The sequence below is a fragment of the Anguilla anguilla genome, chromosome 2, assembly GCF_013347855.1.
Source record: "Anguilla anguilla isolate fAngAng1 chromosome 2, fAngAng1.pri, whole genome shotgun sequence".
Classification (NCBI taxonomy): Eukaryota; Metazoa; Chordata; class Actinopteri; order Anguilliformes; family Anguillidae; genus Anguilla; species Anguilla anguilla.
In genome coordinates, this window is record NC_049202.1 from 64,873,908 (window position 1) to 64,893,516 (window position 19,609).

The following is a 19,609-nucleotide window of genomic DNA, read 5'->3' on the forward strand; positions in this document are numbered from 1 at the left end:
GATAAGTTCTCAGCACACCTGTTGCCTACCTGTATTTGACACACAGGTACAGCGAAGGTGAGGGGATACTGTAGCTTCCGGCGCTTTAAAAAATAGACAAGGGAGGGGATTTTTTCAGCTACAATGGCAGAATCTCAAATAACGTGCATGGACGATGGTCATATCAACGAAAAAATAAAGGAGTCCAATCCAGAATTTTACTACAGCGAGGAGCAACGTGCGGCGCTCGAACAGCTCCTGAAAAACGGCGACGGCGCTTTTAAAGACAGGCTAAAAGAGGACAACGTTAAAGACTTCCTTTCTGCCCGCGAGATCAAATCTATTCGGAGCACATTTCGGGAATACTGTACGGACAGTGAAGATGATCTGGACTCGGCGCCAGTCCAGATCGCCAAAGGAGACTCGGGGATCCACTCCACGTACTGGCCCCAGTTGTCGGATTTTGAGGTGCCACCCTTGGACATTGGCTGGCCAGACGGGGGCTCTTATAAAGGTGTAACACGAGTAACGGTTCACACGAACCCGCCGAAGGAAGATGGCCCTCGTATTAAGCAAGTAGTTCGCAAACTGATCCAGGAGTCCAAAAAGGTAAGCCAACGTTCAGTACTGCGGGGGGCCATGCAACACAAGCTCAGGGAATGACGGACCTGCTATGCTTATGTCCTCAATACATAATCCTAATTGCCTACATACATGGTATTAAATCTACCCTGTGGTAACGGAGTAGAATGTTTGCAATAGGTTTTCTTTTAATGATTAGTCACCATAAAGTCTTTTTTTAAATGTATTGACGTCATTGTCTTGTGAACAAAGGGAAGCTTTTATATATCATATTCGAGAAATGAAAGTGAGGAGTGTGGTATTATTATTTTTAAATCATGCACAGTATGAAACCAGTAAAACTTCTTTTAGGCTTTAGTCGCTACTGGGAAACCTGGGTGGTTCGGCCATTTGCTGTTTTGGACTCAATTTTCCTTAAAAATTATTGTTCATCGGCGCTATGCTTTCAATCAGCGCTATGCTTTTCATATTGAACTTGTTGAATGAGAGGATCAACTAGAATAAGAAGGAAAATTATAATGACTTGTATTATAGCTACGGCAGAATGCATTCTGTTTGATTTGGACAAATCCTGATTTCACTTGTCGAGCAGAAATACCGAATGCAAAAAAAAAAAAAGAAAAAAGAAAAAGGCAAACTGTCAAAGTGAGATTGATTGTGTGTGAAAGTAAATCTGTCTTCATTTCAAACCCTGTTAAAAACACCTTGCGGAGGCCCTTTGAAATCTGTTCGCACAACATCTGATCAGCATTATCTCTAACAGCCATTGGCTGACTCAGGAGAGATGTCATGCCCAGACAACAGAAGTGAAAGTGAAGTGTTGATATTCCCAGGGTATAGGAATTACAGAAGCTTTGGAGGAATTTCAGCAAGGCAACAGCATGGCTGTCCAGATTGGTGCTCGCATTTAAATCCTGAGCCTATTCCCACAATAAGCATATACATACTGTACATCAGCCATTTAAAGCTAAAAAATGAATGGGCCTATTTTCTAGTGTACATTTCCAATTAACGGCATAGATATTTGTTCAGTGCTGAGTAGGTCTGTAACAGGTGACCAGCTGTTGATAATTATATGTGTAATTATGATAGCACTGCCTTGGCTGAATTGCTACAGTATGCTATATTGACCAATGGTGGCTTATGGCATGGCACAGAAGGAAACTCTGGCATTCTGGAATTGATCATGTTTTTTGTTATGTTTGTTTTTTTAACACCTTCCGTAATTCATAAAATGAAAAACTGTAGTAGTGGTGTGGGTGTGTATGTGTTAAAAGCAAGTGTCTGACCATTAGGAGAGATACAAACCAGGACTCAATCAACAATTGTCCTGAACTTTGGCTCATGATTAAATTTCAGCTCGTTCAGTTCTTTTTTTTGTAAGCACAGTTTGGAACATTCTGCAGGTTGCCTGTTTGAAATGAACTCACCTACAGTACCTGTGCTTGTGAATAAAAAACAGAGTAAACCAAACACTTTCCCAAAGTTAACGAGGGGGCAAAAAGTTAAGGAAAAATGTTGACACCCTGCAGGATTTTGACTTGTCTGGAAAAGGGGGGCATCTATTTTTGGCCTATTAAATAGTTCAATAAAGCTATAAGCCATGCCATGTCACTGCTTTTAAATGCCATATCTGCATAAGCCACACAGCTGCTGTGTCAGCTGTACTAGGGCAGTGCTGTTTTGTCGCAGTGGTTGGTTACACTGGATTATTCACTGTTTGCAGGTGAGACATGAAAAGTTTACTTTGAGGGAGGGAGCAGCTGTGTGAATAAACAGCCGAGAGGAGCCTGCCTTCTGCAGCCTTGAAGAAGTGCACTCACATTCACAAGTACTCACACGCACACGCACGTACATACACACGCATACACATGTACGCTCACACACACGCACGCACTCTTACACACATGCACATGTACACACATGCACACAAACATGCATGCGCGCACATACAAACACATATGCATACACACACACACACATATATATGCATAAACACACATGCCCACAGACACATGCACATGCACAGACGCACACACACGTACACACTGGCACACACACGTGGGGAAATCTTGTTAAATTATTGTCAGTACTCATGTCTGGCACAATAAAGGGACTTATTTTCCTCAGCCTAAACAGTCAATTATCCAAACCCACACACAGCGACAGTGGCAATATTGAGACGGCAGCCTGCGCGCTTCCAACAGCTATCATCCTATCATTCAGAGAGCGCTTTTCTGACTTTTCAAGCACACTTCTTCCTACCTTCCATCAACGTGCTGTACCTGGGAAAGTATCCGTTTCTGCTGTGTGTGTGAGTGTGCGTGTGTGCGTGTATTACTATCTTTGTGAGAACCAAATGTTCCCACAAGGATAGAAAGATGAGGAAAAGTACGCAAGGTGGAGCCCTTTTGCTGGTCCCCACAAGTTCAAGAGGCTGTTTTAGGGTTAAGACGTAGGGTTAGGGTTAGGGTTACAATTAGGTTAAGGTTAGGGTTAAAGTTAGGCATGTAGATTAGATTAGATTAGATTAGATTAGATTAGATTAGATTAGATTAGATTAGATTAGATTAGATTAGATTAGATTAGATTAGATTCAACTTTATTGTCATTGCACAGAGTACATGTACTGAGACAACGAAATGCAGTTAGCATCTAACCAGAAGTGCAAAAGAAGCCGTAAAGTGCTGTAAGGTGCATGTACATGTGTATAATATAAATGTAGAATTTGGAATATGAAAAGCTAAGGTAGTGTGTAGTATGCAGTGGTTGGGGTTAGGGTTAGGGTTAGGGTTAGAGTTAGAGGTTACAGAATGAATGTAGTCAATGGGAAGTCCTCACATGTATAGCAATAAATTCTTATGTGTGTGTGTGTGTGTGTGTGCATGTTTACAAGATTGGATCAGTTTTACCTCCTGCAGTTGCAGTTGGTATGAATGGATGGAATGGGAAATGTTGTCCTTTTCTGTACCCTCTGCTGTCTGTGAAACTGCAAAATGATGTGTCTGAGTGACAAGAATATTATAGCCATTAACACTACATAGCTTTTTGCTGGCGCAAAATGCAACATTTATGATGTTAATTTTTTAATCACGATTTATCCATTTAGAAATATAATTTTCTAACCCAGGTAGGGAGGCGATAGACTGAGCTCGATATTTACAGAGGAAATAACCTGAGCCCCTTATTTGAGTTTCCAGAGCAACATTTACCTAATGATGATCGCGATGGCTCCTTATACTGATACACCCACTTGGAGTGAGTCAGTCGTTCCTGCTCTGTTTGATGTACAAATTACAATATTAGTCAAAGAACATTCAGAATGGCATGCTGCTTGGCATGGACAAGTTTCTGTAGTTTTTGGTTATCGTACATTAATTCAACTGTTGTCATTGATACAAGTGCAATATACAATTCATATAGGTACACTTTATTTATGCTTTTTATACATGCTAAATATTTTTTTTTTCTCTGACTGCTATGACTAATGATATTTGAAGTTGCCGTGATTTTTTCGACATTTATCATTGGTACATCTGCCCATTGCAATTTACAAGTGTGTATAAATGATCACTTACATTATGATATATCGAATATAAAATGACAATACGGCGTCCTTCATACAACTGTTGTCATAACTAATGATTACACATCCCTCTCATAATAAGTAATGATTGCTCTGCCTGTTTGATAATGCATTTGTCAGTAAATCATTATGTCCGTCAATCGTTCTCAAACATTCTTTCAACATTCTGCCTTCCATAGAACCTCGGTGTGTTTACAAAAATGCTCTGTAAAGCCGAGTAATTGTGATGACTTATCACTCTTGGCCAGGTGGTGTTGAGCTGGCTATCCTTCAGGACAGATAAGTGCATTTTCGTTCGCTGCAGTTCGTAGGCATTTGCTTCCCCGTTGGTGTTTACCCTGCCCTGAACTCTTCCAGCAGTCTTTCAGTCTGATTGCACTTCTGATGAGACAGACTTTTTGACTGCAGTGAGTCATCTGCTGTCTCGCGTGCCCTTCAGAGTCAACAACGTAACGCTACTAGGGTATTTGTTCTGTCAATTTGGAATTGAATGGCACCACAAATGCACCGTCACTTTTAAGTCAACTGTATCAAGTGCTGTGAAAGCAAAACTGTTTTCCTTTTAACTAATATTTTGTTTTCGCTTTTTTTTTTCATAAATGACCCATTTAGAATTTTCTGCTAAGACAAACAGTTCGGATTGCATACAGTTGGTAATTGTGCGATGATTTAAATGAATGTTTATACTACTCTAAAGTACACTAGTCTTGTGTGGATTCAGAAAGTAATGATGGCCTGATTTAGATACACTTTATGTAATGCTGTGCTAAATGTCTTGTAGTGGGCACTGGTATTTTTAGGCGAGCTTTCCAGGCCATGGGTGAGGTGAGGTTGTCATATTTGCTCAAAATATCATACTGCAATATGTCATAACTCACCTCTTCACAAATCAATAGATTTACATAGTGTGCTTTTGCCTGTCCTGTATATCCATGTGTGTAGTGTGTCTATACAGTGTCGATGTCTGTATAGTGTGCTGTGTAGTGCGCTTTTAGAAGAAAATAAGGTTATTTTATATGGATGCTGTTTTTTGGTTTATGTAACTTGGTCCACTTGAAGGACCTTTATAAATAGCATTATTTATGGAGGGTTTTCCTTGGAACCTTTCATAGCGTGCTCTGCATAGCATTGTGAAGGGTTCCCTACCCTTACACAGGGTAAATAAAGAACCCTGTCTTTGCTACAGGCTGGAACCCTTTTTCTCAAGAGTACACACTTGTGTCTGTTTAGTGCGATTGTGCCGGTGGGGAAGTTCCAGTGTTGTTCCCATCAGCAGCATACTCTGAATGCAGTACTGGTTCTTCAGGTCCCCCCTCGGGAACAGGAAGTGGTTGAGCTGCCAACTGGATACTTCAGCCCAGTGCTTGCTGGGACGGCAGCAACACACAACATGTGTGGACCACGCCAGATACTGTGTGTTTTGAAACAAGTTTTTAGCAAAGAAAAAAGCCGTTGAGTCATCAGATGTCAGGAGATAACTTGTGTATAAATGCACTCAAGAGTGCTGCATCGTTAAAGCTTGTGTTTTTGTTCTGTGATGCATGTGTTGGTTTTCATTCAAATTTCTTTAAAACGCATTCAACATGCACACATACACACACACACACATGCGTGCGTGCGTGCGCCCGCGCACAGGAAAGGGTTGAGTATACAGTTCGCTTTCACTGCTAAGCTGATTTGTTTGCATGCCAATGTATTGTAAGTTATGATGACTTGGGGCACAACATTGAGCCGTTGTGCTTAAGTTTTATTCTGCTGTGTTGCCTGCGCTAATTGTAAGTTGCTCTGGATAGGAGCATTAGCTAAATGTAAAAGTGTTTTTTTGTGGTTTTAATAGTGCTATATGCCTTGTGGCATGGATTTGTGTGCATGTTAGTGCATCCTTGATTACAGCGGTTATTGTCTTTGCGTAAGGCAGCAGTAATGAATTAATGGTGTAATAATATAACTGTTGGCTTTGCTTGTGTAGTCATTTTCACATTACAAATGTGCATTAAAACATAATAAAATATTACTCACACTGTTTTACCCATTACTAGTGCGAGCAGCTCACTTATAACTCAGATGTTGCCAGTTTCTTTAAGCAGTCAACACAGGCCATGTTATTTCCAACAGGCTATTTACAAGCTTGTGTGTCTTTGTAGTAAAAAAGAAAAAAGCTGTATCTTTGTGATAAAAAAAAATACTGGATTATGAACTAAATTCGTAATGTTACTGAATAATAAAATGGCCATTCTTGAATTTAAATATTTACTGTAACACCACAAACTGGACTTTTGCAATTGACAATTACCATGTGGACATTCTAACATTCTGATTGGTTTGGAGCCTTACCATTGCTTATTAAGTTGTGTTCTAGATTTCCGAGGTTTGACTGTAGACCACAGAAGAAGATCATTTGGAAAGATTCACTGTGTATGGCTTGTTTTCTGCATTAAAATTGCAGCACAGCATATAAATCCATTTTCAACTCTATAATCGAACACATTCCTTCTATTTTATCCTTTGACATTTGCATCTTTGCCCCTGGCTGAATCATTCACATGGTCTTTATGTTCAGGCATGGTGTTCAGCAGGTGTGTGTATCCAGGTAGAATTGATCTAACTGTCAAGTGACAGCATAAAGGAAAAAAGTGACCCCTCCTCGTGCTTTAACCCAACAAGTTTTTCAAGGATGAAAATGTGTTGAATTCTCTTGCCGTCATTTTGTTTAAAAGTCCTTCCATAGATCAGCATACCATCCACAAACATTTAGCTTGATAATCATTAATCATTAATGAAAGAAGATGAGATAATTAAGCCTTGTTGTGTAAGTACTTTAATAATGTCGCATCTTTATTTGCTAGTTTGGGAATGTTGTTAACCAGGTCTGACACTGTTTTTCACCTCATGTGAACGCTCTTATATTGCATACCGCATAGCAAATCAACTATTCTGACAAATAAATTAAATTATACTATGGAAATATCCAGTGCTTGTCAAAGTCTCAGATGCGGGGAAGGACTGTGGGAAATGTTAGACTGTACAGAGTATTGAGAGGGCTGAAGAGGTGAGAGATGTTAGCTATTTTACTGTGCAGAGTATTTAGAGAGCTAAAAAGATGAGAGATGTTAGCTGTTTTACCATACAGAGTATTGACAGGGCTGAAGAGGTGAGAGATGTTAGCTGTTTTATTGTATAGAGTATTAAGAGGGCTGATGAGGTGAGATATGTTAGCTGTTTTAGTGTCAGGGTATTGAAAGGGGTGATGAGGTGAGAGATGTTGGTTATTTTACTCTACAGGGTATTGAGAGGGCTAAAAGGGTGAGAGATGTTAGCTGTTTTAGTGTACAGAGTATTGGCAGGGCTGATAAGGTGAAAGATGTTAGCTGTTTTACAATATGATGTATTGACAGGGCTGATGAGGTGAGAGATGTTTGCTGTAGCAGTGTAGCGTACAGTCGTCCAGTCCTGAGGCTGTGCTGTGTTGCAGGTGGTGGCGGTGGTCATGGACCTTCTCACAGACCTCCAGATCCTGCAGGACCTGCTGGACGCGGCCTGCAAGCGCAACGTTTCCATCTACATCCTGCTGGAAGCCAGCGGCATGCCCCACTTCCTGGACATGTGCACTCGGCTGCAGATCAACGCAATGCATCTGGGGGTGAGAGCTTGAAAAATCATCTGTAGTTGCAGGCATAAAATTCATTCCTCAATAACTACATTAATGAAACATGCACGCTGACTTAAGATGAGGCTAGAGATTTTAATGGCACCTTTATGAAATGGTAAAGATCCCTACAGGTGTACAATTTCTAAAGGTCCCTACCCTTGTACAACGTCTATCTAATTATTTATTATGTTTTCTAATGAATATAGCTGTAGTTTATCAAGGGTTTGAAATGTATCCTTTCAGTTAACCTCTCTGCAGAAACGCGTGTAGGTCAATTAGTCTTGGAAGACACTGATTGCTGTAATAAGGTCAAGCATTAGCTGGCACTGTCATCACTAGTGAGACTGCTCAAACCAAATGTCACCAGGGCTATTAAAGATGTTCTGGATAAATATTTGAATGATGTCAGCAAGTTTTTTTGTTTCCTGGTAAACATTTGTCCTAGTGATGTTTATCCTAGTGATGCTTATCAGGTGTATATATAAAACTTGACACTTGAAGATACACTTGTTCATGCTTTTTCACACCAAACTCAGAAAACCATTTCTTCATGGGTCTTGCTTTTTGCATACAGGCGTTGTCACACAGAAACAGGAAAGGGCCTTCCCCAAATTGTTGCCACCAAGTTCGAATCAGGCAATTCTCTAGAATGTCATTGGATACTCTAGCATTAAGATTTCCCTTCACTGGAACTAAGGAGTCTAGCCCAAACCATGAAAAACCGCCCCAGACCATTCTTCCTCTTCCACCAAACTTTACAGTTGGCACTAGGCATTCAGGCAGGTAGCATTCTCCTAGCATTCACCAAACCCAGATTTGTCCATCGGACTGCCAAATAGTGAAGCGTGATTCATCACTCCAGAGAATACATTTTCACTGCTCCCGAGTGCAATGGCGGTGTGCTTTACACCAGCTGACGTTTTGCATTGCGAATGGTGATCTCAAGGCCAGTTCAGATCAATGATTCGCAACGAGACGAAACGGTTTTAGAATGTTGCAGAGAAAATTGCAGCGGTGTGAACTGGTTAGTTGCAGAGCGTCTGAAGCCGTTGCCTGGGGTCTCAAAAGACCCACCTTGTCAAATTGCCAAATGCAGTTTTAGAACGTTTACAATCAGACGTCTTGGAATTTTGCAAGTTGCACCCAGTCTCGTTGCGAATCATTGAGCTGAACTGGCCTTTAGGCTTGTTTAAGGCTTGTTTCTTGTGCAGTTCGATTTTTATGTCCCGCCTGCTGCAGCTGTCGGCGGTCCCATTCCGTGTGCTGGTGTGTCCTGCTGCTTCACAGATGAGCTGTCGTTGCTCCTAGGCGTTTCCCTTTTCACAATAACAGCACTAACATTTGACTGGGACAGCTTTGGCAGTGCAGAAATATGACAAGCTGACCTTTTGGAAAGGTGGCATCCTATAAGAGTGCCACGTTGAAAGTCACTGAGCTCTTTAGTTAGGCCCAGTGTTTGTCTATGGAGATTCCATGGCTGTATGCTTGATTTTATGCGCCTGTTAGCAATGGGTGTGACTGAAGTTGGCAAACCCAGGAATTAGAAGGGATATATATATATATATATATTCTGTAATAATAATTACATAATAATAATAATGATAGTAATAATTCTGACCTCTTGTTTAGTATATCATGATATTGTAGATGTCTGTAGAGTTTTAGATACTGGTGTTTATGGTTAGTATGATTATGGTATGTCCAGGCATAGTGCAAGCCATTTGATGAAAATTATTGTAAACATATTCAGAATAAAAAATAGATAACATGCTTGACTGGGCTGTCTGTGTGCCATTATGATAGAAAGGGTGCAGTTTTTGTACAGTGAGATTCATAATGTTTGGGGGGCGGGGGGGTTCTTGATTGGGCAAGAATCTCTCTGTACTCCACAATTTTTCAATTTTAAATTTTCCATTCACTTGTGATAAAGTGCAGATTCCCAGCATTATTAGCTTGCTGTTTTTATGCATTTTGGTTTCACCGTGTAGAAATTACAGCACTTTTTATACGTAGCCATTATGATGGAAGCCATTATGATGTGGAGAAACAAGAAAAAAACAGCAGAGACATTGTCCGAACCTTACGTTTACCATGATCAATTGTTTAGAATATCATTAAGAAGTTGATATTCTGTGCTGGTGAGCACAGTATCCGTAAAGGTCCTGGTACCGCAAGGAAGACCTCGATATTTGACCACTGAAAAATTCTCACAATAATGAAGAAAAACCCCCATACACCTGTCTCACAGTAGAGAAACACTTCCGGGGGTAGGCCTCGATGTGTCAGTGACTACTGTGCACAGAATTTCATGAAATGAAACCTGAGAACATGGACTTTAACCGCATGTGAAATGTTTGATTACAAATGTAAAATTGTGGAGTACAGAGCCATTTTTTTTTTTACGTATTTGTCCCAAACATTATGTAGCTCACTGTAAATTAACAGTGAGCTTCATAATGAGAAAGAGAGAAAGAGATGAAATAACAGATAACATTCCACATAACATCCCTATTATGGAAGCTCATTTTTGCTTTCATTCATACATTCTGTTGATGATCTGACGGTGTGGCCCTCAGAACACTGGTGTTCAGTCTGTGTGTGTGTGTGTGTGTGTGTGTGACCCTCTCAGAACATCCGCGTGCGGACGGTGCGGGGGATGGGCCTCCCGCTCTCTATTGGGAAACTCCCTGGCTTTCTGTCCAATAAATACATGCTGGTAGATGGAAACAAAGTCATGTTCGGCTCATACAGGTCAGTGCTTACTCTGCCTGTCCTTTCTGTAAGAGAAAAGACAGAGACAGCATTCCAATGTCCAGTCTTTTAAGGTTCATATTTCACATTTTTAATGTCAAATGGATTTAAAATTTTAAAAAGATAATATTTCTTGATAATCCGGCTGATAATATTTCAAAGAGCGGCCACTGGAATTACCAGGAAGCGCAATCCTACCACTGCATCAGAATTTGTCAGCAACACATTTTACACCGTATGCCAGGGATGTGCGTAACCCGAGACCCATGCTCTATTGTGAAACTTTGCGTTTTCGTTTTTCGTTCGCCAGCTTCACGTGGAGCGCCTCCCGGATGGACCGCAACACGGTGCTCATCATGACGGGCCACGTGGTGGACTTCTTCGACCGCGACTTTCGGGAGCTCTACGCCGTCTCCGAAAACGTGGACCTCTACGGCGAGCTCCACGTCATCAGGGCGCCGAAGCCCGTCATCGTGCTGCCGAAGGCGGAGCCTCGGGCCCCGCCCTACGCCTCCCGCTTCCAGGCGAGCCTGGGAGACCTCCGGGACGTCGGGGCCGCGGTCCCGGCGCACAAGTTCTACAACCCCAAGTACTCTCTGGTGGTGGGGGGCGGCGCGGGAACGACAAGCTCCCTCAGAGACGTCCTGCCCAGGCGGGAGCCGCCGAACGGGCCGGACCCCTGGGGCACCATGGACAGGTTCCTGAAGGCCAACAGCGACAGGCCGGACCGGCTCGTTTCGCCGCCGGTCTCGCCCACCGACGCTGGGGGCGCGCCGAGGCCCAACGGGCTCGCTCCGACGGGCACGAGGCTCACCCTCCCGGGCCTCCAGAAAGTGAAAATCGGAAATCTGCGGGACAGCAACGACTCGTCCGTCGGCTCCACCCCTACTCGCGCTTCGCTCAGGTCTCCGAAGTTCTCCCTCAAGCGCGTCACCGTGGAGACCTCTTTGGATGAGAACGTGCGGGACAAATTTGTCCAAGAAGCTTCGGAGGGATCCCCACTGATCAAAGGGAGAATCAAAAGCTTTTCAAAAGGGTCCAAAAACACATCTCTGCAGTCAGTTAATATACAGGACGGCGATGGTAGGTTCAATCTTTTCTTTTTCAACACTTTTGTATTACAGGTGATGTTGCTCATTTTAGGGTTTAGTTTAACTGTAAGTCATAATAACCATCAACTGCTCATCCATTGGTTGGGCTGGGTTTTTGTTGTTTTAGCCTTAAGCAATCTGCCCTTGTAAGAAATGTTCCCTTCTATCCCTCTTAGCCCTGAAAGCACAGACACGACTTCAAAAGAAAGAATGCATTCTATCCTGAGAATGAAGTAGGCAAGTCAAGAAGGACATGAAGAAACTGCTCTGAGTGATCAGCTTTTCTACGGGAAAGATCATCTGGGGAAGGACTACTTCAGTGGACTCCGTAGACACTCCATCCGACTTTTTTGTTACTAAAAGATGCCGTAATGAACAAGATAAGCACTTGTCGTGTGTTTGGTGTTTGCCCGGTGCGGTGTTTATACATCGCGGATGCATAGTTCCAGTGACTGAAGGTGGGAGAACCTGCTGGTTTGCATTCCGCCCTAGGCTCTTAATTATTTGCTGGGTGTCACTACTGGTACATGAAGTAACCTTTTTTACCGGGGAGGGGGGGGGGGGTGTAGGCAGTGGGTGTTTCCTCAGTCCTGAAATTTTCCCCTCTGTAACCTATGTGAATGATTTATGGATGACAGAACACAAAAGAGGAGGCTTTGGAACACTGAAGTTGTCACAGGTTGATTCCAGAAACCCTGCTCATATGCATTATATTTTGTGTACATAAAGACGAACTATGCGAACAGTGAATTAGGTTCAACTTCTGATAGGTTTGCACTTGCGAGTTCAACAGCCTGGCTTGCTTGGTGTTAGAAAACAAAGTAACCGCCTTTTTATGAACCATGGACTTGTCAAGGACAGAAAAACAGCACACTCAACACTGTGAAACAGTGTGTTGTTTAAGTGCCACATTGTGTGTGACGTTGTTATTCCCCAATGGCTACTGCTGTCAATAGCAGTGTATGAGTCCTAGGAGTGTAGCATCTTGCTTGGTTTTTTCATTTAATGTATGATGCATTAGTTATGTTAATGCTTAATCATGAACTGTGAGTGTTTAATCTCAGTATTACAGAAGATAGGAAGCAGTCACATGGCCGGGGATGTATATTTTGAATACAAAGGACACCACAACTTTATAATTAAATAGCCTTTTTAGAAGAACACTAAGAACACATCTTATTTAATGCATTGTGTTTTTCCTTCAGGTTCATACACTGTCACAAATTATCTGGAGTGAGTCCAAATAAATATTAATGTCTAAAATGTTAGATCATCAAATATAACTAGACAAATTAAGCTGAGATAAAGCACAGCCGTATATATTATATAAATCCAGCTGAGAATATTTTTGTCAAGTTAGTAATTTTTCATCAGTGAGAAACAGGAATGGAAAGCTACAACGACTGCAGAGCTGATTTAAATGGAAATTTTTCCATTTTCCACGTACAGCAGATTATACAGTGCACACCATTGTGAGCAGCAGGCTGCATCTGAGAGAGAATGAGGAGCTTTCTACCAGTGAAGTCCCGGGAGGAAACACAAGGTTGAAACCAACTTTTGTTTTCAGAGGGAGGGTGACATTTTTTTTTTTTCCCACCCATGTTTGGGGTGAGGCAAGTGTGAAAGTTCACTTTCTGCGCGGCTGCACAGAAGGGAAAGGCTCGTTGTGGCCACATTTCTTCTGCCCTACAGTGCCTTGCAGCAGTGCCAACAATTGTTTTATTGTAATCGTCTTTCAGAAAGAAGTCGAGGAAGCTCGCAAACTAAACTAAAATGTGTTTTTATGCTGTGTTCTTACTTTCTTCACTCCCCATTCTTACTGTTTTTTACTATTTTTTTTAATGGAATGTGGTATTACCTCTTGACTTCCAGCGTGCCTCTGAGAGCACACAGTGCTTTAAGGGTGGATGCGTGATAATCTCAGTTAAAGGCAGGGGTCTGTGACAGGCCCTGGTGCGGTGAATTGACGCTTCTGGCTGATTAGCTGCAGGTCGCAGGTTGACCTGGATGACTGCAGTCGCTCGACATGTTAAACTCAGCGATCCGTGACTAAGCTAATACTCAGAATTGAGCCCTCTGAAAACTGTGCAATCAGTCGTGCGCAGCATGCAACCACCGCGCTGAACGGAAAGCCGCATGCGGTCCACATTACGGGTTGCATGCAGTATGTGTCGCTTGTCGTGCGCAGTGAGAAGTTGTCAAAATATTTTAAACGGTGTTGAAACATTTTAAATGACAGCTGAATAAATTACTCTGGTGGCTATATTTGTCAACCCCTCTGCGCTGTGAATCACAAGACGGTGATAGAGTGAGGAAGAGGCAGAAAGTGAGTGAATGTGTGTGTATGTGTGTGTGTGTGAGAGAGAAAGAGAGAGAGGAGAGAGAGAGAGTGAGAATGTAGGCATGTGTGCTTGTGTGTGTGAGAGAGAGAAAGAGAGTGTGTGTGTGTGTGTGTGTGTGTGTGTGAGAGAGAGAGAGAGAGAACGAGAGGGAGAGAGAGTGTGTGTGTGTGTGTGTGTGAGAGAGAGAGAGAAAGAGAGGGAGTGAGTGTGTGCGTGTGTGTGTGTGTTGCAAGGCATAACCTCAGAGGGGAAGTGCAGCCTTGTAGGACTTGCAGTGCAGAGATGGTGTAACTCACAGACAGGAAGCTCAGAGAGGCCCACACCGGATGGCTGAGTTCAGAGCGAGGGGTAGCAACACAGCCACCATGCAAACATCCACGCCTCCATGGCAACAGAAGGCCTGTTACAGGCACAGAAAAGGCCACCTAACTTTCAAGCGTATGCCAGACAGGTTGGGATCAATAATAATGGAGACACAAGCATTCCAACAGCAAAGTGTTCTGGTGGTTCCATAAGTGTGTAGGGTACATGCGGTATGGTTTGGGTGCATTAGTACATGAGTGAATGTCTTCAGACAACGTAAAAGGTGTTACTTTCAAGATGACAATGTCCCCATCCGCAGAGAAATTGTCACTTCCTTCCCAATTCCCAGATCTGAACCCATGAGTTATGCATTTATGGTGTGTTCTGTAATGACACCTGTGAGGTTTTCCACGTCCATCAGCGAAGCTGAGGATGATTGACTTTCTTGTGGAAGAGTGGTGCCCTGTTCCTCCCGCAGACTTCCATACGCAGGCAGTTTCGATGCCATGGTGCATAAGGCCACACTGCCCACATATGGGATTTCCCAGTGCCCTATGAAGTGACTTTTGTTCTGTGTCTTTACATTTCTCCTTTTCTCTAACCTCCTGTTCTTGCTTCATTATGATAACCCAATATCAAGAAAAAGATCTCGTTGACATTAAAGAAAAACTGGAAACTGTCTTCTAAGATACTGACATAAAATAAGTCTTGATGAACATTCATTGTACGTTGCAACTGAAACATATTTATGCAATTTTCAAACTGGCCAGCAGAGAGCACTCTCTGAAAATAGCTAGGAGAGAGACCTCAGGCGAGCCTGTGTCATAACCTCACTTCCTTATATATGGTTGCTGAATTTATGTGCCCTCAAAACCATGACTTGGACAAACTTTGAAAAAAACAGAACAGTTGGCAAACAGTCGTCATTTCAAACCATTACATGTGGGCTTGCGTGCAATACAAGGGGACTAGAGAACTCTTTCCTCTTCCAGGAAATTGCAGATTTATACTTGTTACAATGCTAAATAACAGTCTACATTTGAGCGTGCAGTATTGTATCTTTCACCTCTCTTGAGTATGTTGTGGGGAACATGCCTCTGAAGACATGTATGTGTCATGTAATGACAGTTCAGATCTGTGGGGGCGGGAGTGGGAGTTGGAGTGGGGATGGGAATGAGGATGGGCAGATTAGAAAGGAGGGGGAAGGGGGGTGATTTTTGTTGCATTGCTTTTTTTCTGTGTCTGTTTACATGTAGCGTCTAAATAAAACAAAGCATTTGATCACAAAAAGAGCGTTTCTGTGAGAGTTCAGAGGTGAATCTAAATATAATTTTCTCCAGATCACTTGGATACTTTCAGCATGCCCTAATTGCCTTCCTCTTCTCAATAGACTGATACCATGCTCACAAAGAAAGAAGAAGTTAGGTTGGCAGAGGGAAATAACTTTTTTAGTGTGTCTCTGTGTGTGTGCTTGTGTGCGTGCGTGTGTGTGCGTGCGTACGTGTGTGTGCGTATGTGTGTGCATGTGTCTGTGTGAGTGTGTGTGTATGTGTGAGTGTGCGTGTGTGCACAGAACCACATGGAAGCCCAGGTTCCTTCTGACCTGAGGTTCACCTGGTGAACATTACAGGCTTTTTGCATGTAATACTGCTTGGAAAGGAGAAGCCATGGGTTTCTGGAACTGAATGTGGAACTAAAGGCCAATACAGCACATCTACACTAGGTTATGACGTGATTGGGGATGTTATTGGTATAGAAGCTACAGCGTTGGAGTCATAACATAACATAATGACAAGAACAGGCAATTCATCCCAACAATGTTTGCCATTTTCCAGGCTAAATTAGTTCTCTGATTACCTACAGACTAGACAGTATCTAACACAGGTCTTGAAAATTCCCAGGTTCTGCCTCTACTATGAGACCTGGCAGGCTATTCCACACATTGAGAACTCTCTGTGTGAAAAAAAAATTATTCCTAATGTCTGTACAGAATTTGCTTTTTGCTCATTTCCATTTATGTCCCCTCGTTCTACTAACAAAGTCAACCTGAAGAATCTCTTGTAGGTCACTTATTTGATCCCCCTTAGGAATTTAAAAGCCTCAATCAAATCATCCCAGAGTCTCCTTTTACTAAGCTGGAAAACATTAAGCATCTTAAGTCTTTCCTCACAGTTTTTATCTTTCATACCAGGAATCAATTTGGTTGCTCTTCTTTGAACCTTTTACAGAGCCTTCATATGTTTCTTGTACTACGGTCCCCAGAACTGCACACAATACTCCAAGTGTGATCTAACAAATGTATTGTATAAGATAAGTATAACTTCCTTGGATTTATACTCAATACTTTTGGCTGCATATCCCAGCAGTCATGGGAGTGGTAATGTGATATGTGAGCACTGTTCCATTGAACAGACATGAATGCAGCTGTGGGTTGTGCTTCTACCATGTTGAACAGAATCTGCCATCCAAAACATTGTCTCTGACAGGCCTTCTCCACAGAGTTTAGATGCGACCTTTTTACTGTCAAGTCCCCTCTCCCACGTGCTTTTCCCTTGACTCATTTTCTTGTTACTGTGTTTTAAATGCTTTTCAGCCGCTTCCCACACTGAGGTTTGCAATGAGCCCAACACAGCATTCAGACCAGCTTGCATATGAGTGTGACTTCTCACCAGTGGAGCGAGGCTGTCTGTCTCTCGCCCTGAGGGAACGCAATCCCATATAGTAAAATGTTCAGTGTTAAATCAACTCTCGCCAAAAACATATGGCCCCAACTGGACTCATATGTACTCTGTTAGAGTTGAATCAATACCTGACATTTTACTGCACACTGTCGTTACATACAGTCTGAATACAGTAGCATGTGACTCTCAGGACTAGGGAGAGAGGCCTGCGTTGGCTAATTAACGTTACACCAGGCATTTAACAGATGCGCTTATCCAGAGCGATTTACACAGACTACATTTTTTACATATAATCCATCTATTCAGACGGGTATGTAGTGGCAACAGTTCAGGGTAACTACCTTGCTCCAGGCTGCAATGGTACAATAATAACAGAATAACAGAATTTTCATTTGAATCAGATACCTCATGAGAAACGTCATCTGCCTGACCAGAAACATCAGATGCCTGACCACAACCGCAGCTGAGGACGCAATAATCAAGCAGGACCATAGGCTGCATGCCAGAGCCCTAGGATCAATGCTAAACACAACCAGTTTGGTCCAATACAGGCCATATTGTATATCTTCCAAATCAATTAAGAAGGAGCTTTCAAAAATTGCCAGCTCCTTTTATACATAAGGTGGACTGGAGTTTAGATTTGTTTAACAAAAAATGCAACGGGTCCTGTCACATTTATGAAAGAGCTTGAAAAGCAACACATTCCAGCATTTTACAATGATACTTAATTTATTAAATAGACAACTTACTATACACATGTCAAAATAGAACATTGCCTTCTATTATATATTTACAAAGTAATTTACATTTTTGGTTTTGGATCTGTGTCACATTATGCAAACGTAAAAAATAAAATAAAAACATTTATGTACTGTACATATCAGAAATGGTACACGTGGACTCCATAAAAATAAGCATTTATGAACAGTTGGGAGGGTTGTAAGAAAACCAACGTAAACACGTTATGGAGTGGTAACCTATTTCCCTGAGCATATACAGTGCAAGCGTTTGGATACCCATTTCAAAAAAAGAAAGGCAGCAACTATTGTTTTTACAAATATTTAACATTACGACAAATAAAATAGTAGTACGCCAACATTGTGGTTTAAAAAAAGTTATCTTGTATTTACTTAAATGCACAGATCTAGTTAACATTGCCTTCCTTTAACGGGTTTGAAATATTTATTTTACTGCATCATAATTTATTTCACTGCATCATAATGCCCTTGGTAAAAATCTGTGTAACAGGTTACATTGTATTTAGAAGGTGCCGGCGACATACATGTCTACCTGCCTGTTAGCTGCTTATAACTCACTAAAAGTCAGTCACAGAAAGGCCCTCACATCAGAGGTTTAGAGCTGCCTTTGTATGTGCGTGCACCATGGTTTCCTCTTGGTGTGTGCGGTGCTAAATTTACTGGGCGGTCTGCTGACTGGCATTAGTGGAAGTGAGAATTTCTACAGCGGTTTCGGTCTAAATTCAGCGACTCCATCCGTTCTTCCGGATGCGGACTTCTCTTTTCTTCCTTCGATCGACGGTAAAAAAAAATGTTTTTCTTTTTCCTTCCCATTGACAGTGGGCCACCGAAGAAAACAAAAACCCAAACGTGCAGTATTGTACTTAAACAACATATTAAGAAGTAAGAGCTGAGCTCCGCGTGACGTAATCACTGCTGGTACTGCGCAGTGAGCGCTCGCATATTTAACATTTATTTTAAAGCAAGCACCAGTTTTACTCTGTGCCCACATAAAATGCGTCCTGGTCGGCATGTTTCCACAACCTTCATAATACTTTAGCATAGTTAAGCCACATTTCTTGTTTTTGTGCCGTTGCAAACGCACGCAGATGGTCTGTGGGTGTTGTTAGCCAGTTGTTAGGTCTTGTAGGCTCTCAGGTGGGTGCACGTGCACGTCTGTTCTCACATTGTGATTTGCATAATCAGAGCGCCGGCTAACGGGGACGTAATGTCAGTGCTACAGGAAGCAATGCGCAGCATGGCCGTGGCTTAGCATTTTTTTTTACTTACTCTTGTGCAGAGCGACTACGCGTGTTTGGAAGAGCGGGTCAGTTCACCTCAAATTAAACTGGCACCTGCCCTTGACAGAACAGTAAGCCTACGTACGTTCCATCTTGGGATCCAAAGATAAATGAGGAAATCACCCCAAATCTAAATGCCCGGGTGTCATTGTTCTCTTTTGTCTTTATGTTGTGCCGCCACGTAGCGTAGTGTACTGTGGTACAGATGTCATGTGGTTTGTCAGCTCATGTCAGCGCCATGTTGGCGTCTGAATGCAAACAGGTGAAATTCATGAGATTAACTCAACTTTTGCACATGACGGTTCGGATCAGAAGTTTCTGAATTCCCAGTCTAAAGCCCCACATGACTTAAATCCTTTGTACTGTAACTTAAAAGGAAATTGAAACTGAATAACGATGGTCAACATTACTTATTTGTTTAGATAAAAACTAAGTAGTTTAAAAAATGTAACTAATGCTTCTTGGAATTAGACATTCAGAGTATCTCTCTCTCTCTCTCTCTCTCTCTCTCTCTCTCTCTCTCTCTCTCTCTCTCTCTCTCTCTCTCTCTCTCTCTCTCTCTCTCTCTCTCTCTCTCTCTCTCTCTCTCTCTCTCTCTCTCTCTCTC

The 19,609-nt window shown here is 42.2% G+C and overlaps 1 protein-coding gene across 1 annotated transcript; it reads left to right on the top strand.

The window, feature by feature from the left end:
• Nucleotides 1-34: 34 nt before the first annotated feature.
• Nucleotides 35-12,190, top strand: LOC118220048 (protein FAM83F-like). Its single transcript, XM_035403640.1, has 5 exons — nt 35-588; nt 7,620-7,787; nt 10,426-10,547; nt 10,858-11,630; nt 11,815-12,190. Exons 1-5 carry the CDS (start codon nt 124-126, stop codon nt 11,862-11,864), a joined length of 1,578 nt encoding a protein of 525 aa, XP_035259531.1. The 5' UTR covers nt 35-123; the 3' UTR covers nt 11,865-12,190.
• Nucleotides 12,191-19,609: the final 7,419 nt, after the last annotated feature.